This window comes from Phragmites australis, chromosome 3 (genome assembly GCF_958298935.1).
Source record: "Phragmites australis chromosome 3, lpPhrAust1.1, whole genome shotgun sequence".
NCBI lineage: Eukaryota > Viridiplantae > Streptophyta > Magnoliopsida > Poales > Poaceae > Phragmites > Phragmites australis.
This window is the reverse complement of record NC_084923.1, coordinates 11,719,987-11,729,170: the sequence shown is the minus strand read 5'-3', so window position 1 is coordinate 11,729,170 and position 9,184 is coordinate 11,719,987. Positions and strand designations below refer to the sequence as shown.

The 9,184-nt window shown below is 47.5% G+C and overlaps 1 protein-coding gene across 1 annotated transcript; it reads left to right on the top strand.

The window, feature by feature from the left end:
• The first annotated feature begins 228 nt into the window (after positions 1-228).
• Positions 229-2,280, top strand: LOC133912154 (uncharacterized). Its single transcript, XM_062354752.1, has one exon. The coding sequence runs from the start codon at positions 722-724 to the stop codon at positions 2,117-2,119; it is 1,398 nt and encodes a 465-aa protein (XP_062210736.1). The 5' UTR covers positions 229-721; the 3' UTR covers positions 2,120-2,280.
• Positions 2,281-9,184: the final 6,904 nt, after the last annotated feature.

Genomic DNA, 9,184 nt, shown 5'->3' with positions numbered 1-9,184 from the left:
CCCTGCACGGTACACCGGCCCTTTTTTCAAAGCACACTTAAGCGAGAAAACGACGGCCATACTTCGTGACCGGGAGTGAGGCGACATGTACGAACGCGTCCCCCGCACCATGCATCCTCCCTCCAGACTCGTGTGATGCCACGAGCTACGTGCCACCGCCAACGACGCGTCGTGGACGTGGATCGGACATGTTCCCGCGAGAGGAGGGAAAGACTCGAGGGGGAGAAGTGTCGTCGTCGTCGGAGACTTGGGGCTGCAGAAGTCAGTCTCCGGCCGGGCAAGTTCCGTCGCTTCTTCAATCCAGAAGGAATTCGATGGCATGTTGAGAGTAGTGGGAGCTGTGGCGCGTCCCCCCCGGCAAGCCCAGCTGCCGAAGGGCACATGGCTGCTCGTGATTAGTTCGCTGCGTGGGCGGCTTCGCCTCTCTCTTGACCCGGCCGGCCGCGTCGCGCTGCCGCCTGCACGTCCGCACAGCATGTATCTGCTCCTTATCCTGCATAGCTACGCCCCTTCGCGTGAGTGCGTGCTTAGCTCTGCTTCTGCTCTTCGTTGTTAAACGCGTTGTCTCCACGTGAGAAATCCCGGCTCGTTTCATACGTATGATCTCGCGCCATCTGAGTTCTTCAACTTGCTATAAGCCTATAACTGCAGCCGCTATTGTTGCTGCCAGTTTGTTGGTTGGTTTCTTTGGTTTGCTACGTAGGGGTGAGTGGCTTTGGCCATGCCGGGCAGGTCATGGCTCGCCGACCTGCTGTCGCGGCTCGGCGCGGGTGCCAGGGTGGACGGGCTCGGAATCCTGGCCTTCGAGGCGGCGACCGCCATGTCGCGACTCGTGTCCCTCCACCGGACGCTGTCCGACGTGGAGGTGAGGAGGCTCCGCGGGGACGCCCTGCGCGCCGAGGGCGTAGCGCGGCTGACGTCCGCGGACCAGTCCCTCCTCCTCCGGCTCGCGTGCGGCGAGCTCGTGGCGGACCTCGACCGAACCGCCGACACCGCCGCGCGCCTCGGCGCGCGGTGCTGCGCGGACGCGCCGCTCCTGCGGGGCTTCGACCGGGTCTACGCCGAGGCGAAGCGGGGCCGCCTCGCGCAGTTGGACGCCACGATCGTGTTCTCCAGGGGCGCGGGGAAGCGGTTCAGGAAGATGGAGCGGCACGTGGCCGTGGCGGTGAAGCTGTACGCCGAGATGGACGCGCTCAGCGAGCTCGAAGCGTCCGAGCGGCGGATGGAGCAGTGGAAGCAGCACAGCGGGCCGATCCCGGCGCAGGCGCCGGGCAAGAGGCAGGCGGCCGAGCCCGGGGAGAAGCTGATGCGCGAGCTCAGGGCGCAGCGGCACAAGGTGCGACGGCTTATGGAGGGATCGCTCTGGAGCGTCCCCGCCCGCAAGGCGGCGAAGCTCATAGCCAAGTCGGTCCTTGCCGTGCTCGCGCGCATGTCCATTGCCTTCGGCGCGTTCGTTCCAGGATTGCCACCGTTGACAGTAGGCCGTGCGCCGGCGCTGGGCCACTTGTCCGGCCCATTACATCGGGCGGCGACGCCTGACGCAGCGCTCCGGCACTCGGCACCCATCTTTCGCCAGAAAGACACCGCCTTGCAAGTGTTGGAATCGATCAAGCCGTCAGCGAGCACGGTCGGGGGCTCCGGGATGGAGTTGCGGTACGCGAACGTGGTCTTGTCCGTCGAGACTCTGCTCGATGCACTGAAGCCGGCAAGCGACACCGAGGAGTTGCGGGCAGGGATCGATCTCTCGAGGAGAGACGGGCTGTACAAGATGCTGCCCATGAGCATCCGCAAGGCCGTGAATGCGGAGCTGAGAGAGAGCTGGCGAGGGCAGCCAGTGAACGAGGAAGCCGCGGCGGCGTCGAGGGACGCGGTGGCCAGCGTGCTGCGTTGGTTGGGCCCGATGGCGCACGACACGGTGCGGTGGCATGACGAGCGGAGCATGGAGCGGGCGCAGAGGTTCAGCATGCGACCCCGCGCGCTGATGGTGCAGACGCTGCACTTCGCCGACCGGCAGAAGGCGGATGCCGCCATCGTCGAGGTGCTCGTCGGCCTTAGCTGCGTCTGCTGGTACGACGATGAGCGGCGCCGGCTGGAGTCGATGGACTGGGACGACGAGTAGCAGTTACAGATAGCTGGGCTGGTGCTGTGGATTGTGTTCTGTACTTACGTGTGAATACCATAGTAGATAACTACAAATCATCTGTACATTTGCATTAGTGGATCAAACAATTGTATTGATATTTATTTTTATTTGAATAATGATACAACAATTCATGGCAATACATGTGATAAGTGACCTAAAATTTAGCAAACCAATTTTCAGGCTGTGATGCAGAGGCCAAAACCTTTTCTACTATCTAAAAAATTAGGGCCAAAGTGACTAGTCCTAGTCAGCTTATTCTATCCATACGTCTCAAGTTTCTCAACTATCTATTTTCTTTGCTATGAATAGATACTTTTAAGTGTAATTATGTGATTAATTAATAAGAGTTATGTCTATTATGAAGGAGCGTCTCCTTAATACACATGTCCTCTCATCATATTTATTTAACATGTATAAATATGTAAACATTATCATCGATGAATACTAGAGTTTTCATTCTCTTTTTTCTATACTTTCTATCTCTATCTACTTCTACTTCTACTTCTAATACGTTATCAGCCACGTTCACTCTCTATTAAAGCAACAATCGCCAAGAGAAGGGCGAACATAGGGTCGCGAGATCAATCAATTCAGGAGACACATAACGGCAGCGCTTCACGTCCAACACAGAAGGGATATGACAGTTGTGTGCTTCTTTGGCGACCGCATGAAGGCCTCTGCAGAAGCCACAACATGCCAGAGGCACGAAAACCTCTCCACAACATGGCGTGAAGGCCAGAACAGAGAAGAAGAAGCACTTCAGGGTCACCATCCTTCATCTTCTTCCTCCACGGTGTCACAACGCACCACAACGACGAACAAAGGAAGCAAACACGTGTGAGGATGAACATAGATCAATCAAGCACAAGCGAAGCACAGATCGATGGCAGCCAGATGCAGCGCCCAACAACATCGACTGTGCTAATCAGTCAACCAAGAAGACCAAAGTAGATCCATGAAAAATAGTGGAAGGATGCACACACTGTATTCGCGAAAGACTTCCTTTCATCATACCAACGTTCTTGGGCACTTTCCATGGATGAAGGCCTTGACGGAGGCCATCCACCTATTTCCTCAGGTGGCACCGATGTGGTGGCCAACTTCTACCACGACAGACCATGGCTGGCCCAAACCGGTCGCGCCCCAGCTATCGTCGCTCCCCTCTACTCGCATCTTGTGATAGCCTACCCCAATGTGGCCCACCCAAGAAAAAAATGCCTGGTGGCAGGGCTTGCCCTTGACGGTGGTCGTCACGTTTTGGCCATGCCCGCCCTTACCATCCAGTGAGGAAGCTATCCTTCGGCAGACTGTTCCATCTCCTGCCAACCGTCGACCTCCATACGGTGACACTCAACACGGTGTGGTGATGTGCCCACTTCGGTGTAGCACACCAAGGGCCGCAACCCATTGACAGTCATCGGCCCTCTAGCATCTAGCAGCACTCATCGCAATACGACGACACGCATGCAATGGCATCGCACACCATGGTGGTGCAGCCTCTGTCTCGGCAGACGCAGCTGCTCCGCGTGAGATTCGGTGACCCACTGTTGGCAACCACACCTCCTCCCACGTCGGCCTTCGGCCGGTGCCTCGCCCCATCCCGCGACTGCCACCATGCGGCTATGACATCTTGGCCCGGTGGACTGGGCGCTCCAAGCGGCGGCTGACCCGAAGATGATTGGCCCGCTCTGGCTGCTCGGCCCTCGACCGACAACCACACCCCCTCCCGCGGTTTGCCGGCCCAATCCGACGGACCTTTTCGTAGGCGACAGTGTGACCGCCCATAGCGGTGACATAGGCACAATGAGGGCGGTTAGGGTTGCAAACCCTAACTGCCAACTGCCTCCTCCTTTATACGGAGTGGGGAGGGGGGAGCCCAAATAGGCCATGGGCCAAAAGGCCATATGGACTCCGGCCCAGGTTGCCATTTGGTTGAGGCTCTGCAGCCTTCTATTTTACAAAAAAACCTGAATTTATGGCAAATTACAAGATGGTCCAACTAAATAGTACTACGAGTTTAGTACTTTTCATGTTTAGGCTATCGGTTTTTTCAGTAATTTCACATTGTGTTATTAACTGATGTTAAAAAAATTATTCCAAACCCTATTTATCTGGAATCCTATAATGTTCAATATGTTTGCTTCTTGCAATCTCTATAACATGCTATTTAGTTTACGACCGTGTAATTTTACAATTGAGATATTTTTTTTTTTTGCAAAACTACATACTAATTCACCTTAATTAAGCCCATAGTGCTTTTTATGCCCAAAAGTGCTTAATTCAAGCAGAATTAAAATGAAAAATCAAATTAAGTGATTATCTCAATTTAATATTTGTAAAACACAAAGTAATGAAACTATGACATCTACTGCATATTTATAAATTATTCACCATTACTGCGATGTCTACATTTTGTCACCTTAACTTAATGATTACCTTTAGCGTATTCTTCCTATTATTATGCTTAGCATAACACAAGATAATAGTAACATAGGCATCTAATAACAAATGTCATATTATGTCTTCTACTACTGTGAGATTTACACCACATTTGTTAATTATCTTCAACGTATTAGCTACATAATTTAATATCTACACTATGTAATTCAAGTCTTAACTTGATTTTACAAAAAGTTGCATCATTATTACAAAATTACCATGATAATTTTTAATTTACCAACAATAAATTAATTAAATATATGGTCAAATCCATATAGGATACAATGATCGGTAAAGAGTTCGATGAACTCGCGCTTGACAGTCACAACTATCCAACATGGGCAATAGACCCTAAGGTCAATTTTGCGTTCCACGAAATAGTAGCGGCACTAACACCTCCCCAAGAGGTAGAACCACCGCTACCAAATCAAATTAAATATGGAGCTTTATACATAATAAGTTAATATATTCATCCGGATCTCAAATCTCAGTACCTCATGGAAGAGAATATGAGCACTATATGGCTACCTCTCAAAACAAGATATGAACAATAGAAGACAATCATTCTGTCCAATACAAATCATAAATAGACACATCTCCGACTTCAAGATTTTACGTCCGTCAAAGATTACAATTATGTTATTCATAAAATCTGCTCAAAACCGCAATTTTGCAAAAAAGAATCTACAAATGCGGAAAAGATAGAAACAAAATTATCTTCTATACTTCCCGCTAATAGGATCTAACGGCAACAATATCGTACAGAATAATACTAAATTTGGTATGACTTAATACATGTATTACTTCATGTTGAAAAGCACGATGAACTCCTTCTAAGGAATCATCTGCAACGTCCAATATGCGCTGCTCCTTTACCTGAAGTATATGCTAATGTCCAGAATAACAACAAGTTCGATGTCTCTCTTAGAAGCCAACCAAAGGACTTTAATGGTAAACGCAAACGCAACTGTCGGAGGTTGAACTCCTCAAGCAGGGATTCGGAGGGACCCCTTTGAGATTCGGCCAGGGGGGATGATTCTGAATCTGTTTTGCGGGTGAAATAAATGGGCGTAAATACGATGCAGGTGGAATGGAAGGATCGAACGCAGAAAGCAGTGCATGCTCAGTAGGTTTTTAGACAGGTTTGGGCCGCACGGAGCGTAACACCCTACTCCTGTGTGTATGCTATAAATGCTCTGAGAATGTCTCTCAGAGATGTTGCTGGTTACAGGAATATTTGTCAAGCCTAGAGCTTCGAGCTCCTTGTTCTTCGGTGATCTCAGCTTCTGCGTTTGTACTGAGCTGCGGTCTTCTAATTCGGCTTGTCTCTAACTTCGCCTTATGTGTCCCTTTCACCGGGGAGCTCGCCCCACTTTAAATACCCGCCGGGGCGGTAGCGTGCCCAGAAAGGGAGGACGCGAGTTCCAAGGCACCATAAATGAAAAGGAACCATCATGGGCTGTTACGCGAAGTGACGGGGAGGGATGAAAATGTGCCCCCGTCCGGTCTGGTTCGTCATCATGCCGTTCTGCAACGGGCACCACGGAGAGGGCCCACCGGGCAGCCACTGAACAGCCCGGCGTGCCCGCTCGGTCTTGTACACCTGACACAGCAGGGCGGCAGAAAGGATGCCATGGGCTTCGGGATGTTATCCTGAGGTGCGTCGGATGTCCCGCGATGGGACCCATGCATTAAATATCCCCACACCTCCCTGCCAGGCCGTGACAGGGACTGACAACGAGCGTGGCAGGAGCAGTTGAAGATGACAGGCCACACGCCCTCTTAAATGCAGCATCGGGCTTTTCACCAGTTGACACCTCATCGTTGGACCTCTGTGGGGGCCACCGGCGAAGGACTTCCGAGGTCCTCGGGGAACCGAGTGCTCGGGGATCACTGTTCACAGCCCCGAGCACTCTCTCCCGGATATGCCATTTCTTAGTCCTCGGGGAACCGAGTGCTCGGGGGCCACTGACCACGGCCCCAAGCACTCTCTCCCGGAACTGACTGTTCGGATCCTCGAGGAACCGAGTGCTCGGGGGCTACTGTTCATGGCCCCGAGCACTCTCTCCCGGAACTAACTTCCTTGGGTCCTCGGGGTACTCGGGTGCTCAGGGGGCCACTGTTCACAGCCCCGAGCACCCCCTTTCCTGTACTTGACTTTTCTGGTCGTCGGGGGACTTGAGTGTCCGGGGGCCACTATTCACAGTCCCGAGCACTCTCTTCCTGACACTTGGTCTTCTCGGGTACTCGGGGACCACTGTTCATGGCCCAGAGCACCCTCTCCCGGGACTTACTCTTCTCGCACCTCGCGAAGATGATCCCCGCGGAAGGGCGCTACGTGGCAAACTGCTGATCTGACCTCGGGACTCGGGGACCCCTGGTTCTTGTGTCACTGACAGTAACAATAAGCAAAAGCCATATGCACCGGATCAGACTCAAGGCATTTCCAAACTTGACAAATATAATGTTTGTCGCAAGTGCGGATGCTACAAGCACTCAATTAAGAAATGTTGCATCCCAAGGCATTTAGTTGACCTGTATTTACAATCCGTGGGATGTAACCGACCTGCTCAAGAACAAAGATTTGAAGCATACTTTAATCTTCAAGCTGACTCCACCAAGAAGACTAGATGTTCATAACAAGTTCCACAAGAACTAAGTAACAAGTAGACTCTTTTGCAAATAGAAGATTCTATGAGCAAGAAAAATATGATTGACGAATTTGCTTTGCAAGACATATTTGGAGATCTTAACTAGTCTCTCATTTCGTTAGATACCATGTTATTTACGTCCATTAAATGTTGTAATACAATATTGTATCAGTACTTATGATATGAAATAAAGTTTTTATATATTCTATATATCTGATAAAGAATTTCATATCAAATTCTTCAATTATATATAGATTTTTGCGAGAGTCAATCAGATGCAAGAGAAAATATATCTTGTGGACAGTTGTATCACAAAGTCGATACTACAAGGAATCAAAATATTTCTAAACTCTTACTAAGAGACAAAGAAATATTTTGACAATCACTAGATACGATGCAGTGGTTGTTGGCTCTAGTTGTGCTATAATTACTCTCCCTATGGGTATATAAGTCATAATCGATGATGCTCTATTATATCTCAATTCAACTTGTATCTTACTAAGTTATTAAAATATTCGTCAGAATAGTTTTTATATTGAAACACATGATAACAAAAAAGAGGAATTTCTCCACTTAACAAAAAATAACGGATATGACAAGCTTCTCTATATATCGTCTGGATTGTACTGCACATACATCAAATCACATAGCACATATTGCGTACAATAATTTTTCTATCTTGATCAAATCAAGATTTGTTATGCTTGGCTTGGTCAATCTACCTTAGAGGTGATAAGAAAAAATTATTAACAATTTTATTGGTCACAATATCAATTCTCAAATCTTTAGATTTGTGTGCATCGTATGTATCACAGGAAATTTAATTTTAAGATCCTCTTACCTTAAAATTCATAATGCACCACCTATTTCTTGAACGCATTCAAGAATATACATGTGACTCTATTCAATAATTTTATGAACTATCTAGGTACTCTACAATACTGATTGAACTATCTATAAAATAGTCTCATATGTATCCCTTATACATAAGGCACCACATTTTTTTTTGCCAAACTCCTTGCTCAAATAATTAAAATTAGAATAGAATATTATGGACGATGGATTAAATCCATTCACATGGATAATGTTGTTCTTTAACGTGTATTTAATTAGTTTGTTTTTTAGGCACTACTACATTAAGTACCTTATGTGCACATTCATAATGGTTAAACTGAATATCTCATCAAGAGAATCAATTCATTCGCATGACCAACCAAAGAATTGCAATTTATCAACATCTTATTGACGACATGAGGCTTTACACACCGTATAATTAAATCAAATTTTCATCCAACTACAATCATACGGCTCCCTCCGTTGCAGTTAATATGTGGAAACTTGGCATCGACCAAGTATTTTCTATCTGCGAATCGGTTACGTTCTGCACTTACCGATATCACCACTGTATAACATACACAAAAGGGCATTATGGATCCTTACGAGGTATATTTATCTGTCAATCACATAATACCTTAAGTTTCTCCTACGAGACTTATTCATTGCCTGTATACACATAACATTTTAAGAATAATTTCAAACATTATGGGGAGATTAATACCACAAAAAATGCTAAGAATCATAAAAGAATGTCACACACATTCACATTCATTCCTCAGATCCACATACTCAAGATTCTGAACTCTAGGTTCAGATAATCATAAATTTATAACATATTATAAATAATCTGTCAAGTGTATTTATTGGCAACAAAGGTGTCAACAATCCAATATTTCTACTAAAAATGTGCCAGAAAAAGTGGATGTAGCAAACAAAAAGACTCAACTCCTAAATCAAAATAAGAGTGAAAGAAGTACGACCACAAAGAATAAAACTTCTTGCAAGTAACCGCGAAAACAGAGGAATCTTTTCTCCACAACAATAAATGTAAATCAACATTAAGTTGATAGACACCTTATGGATATTCACTATCTAAACACCTATGGATATTTAG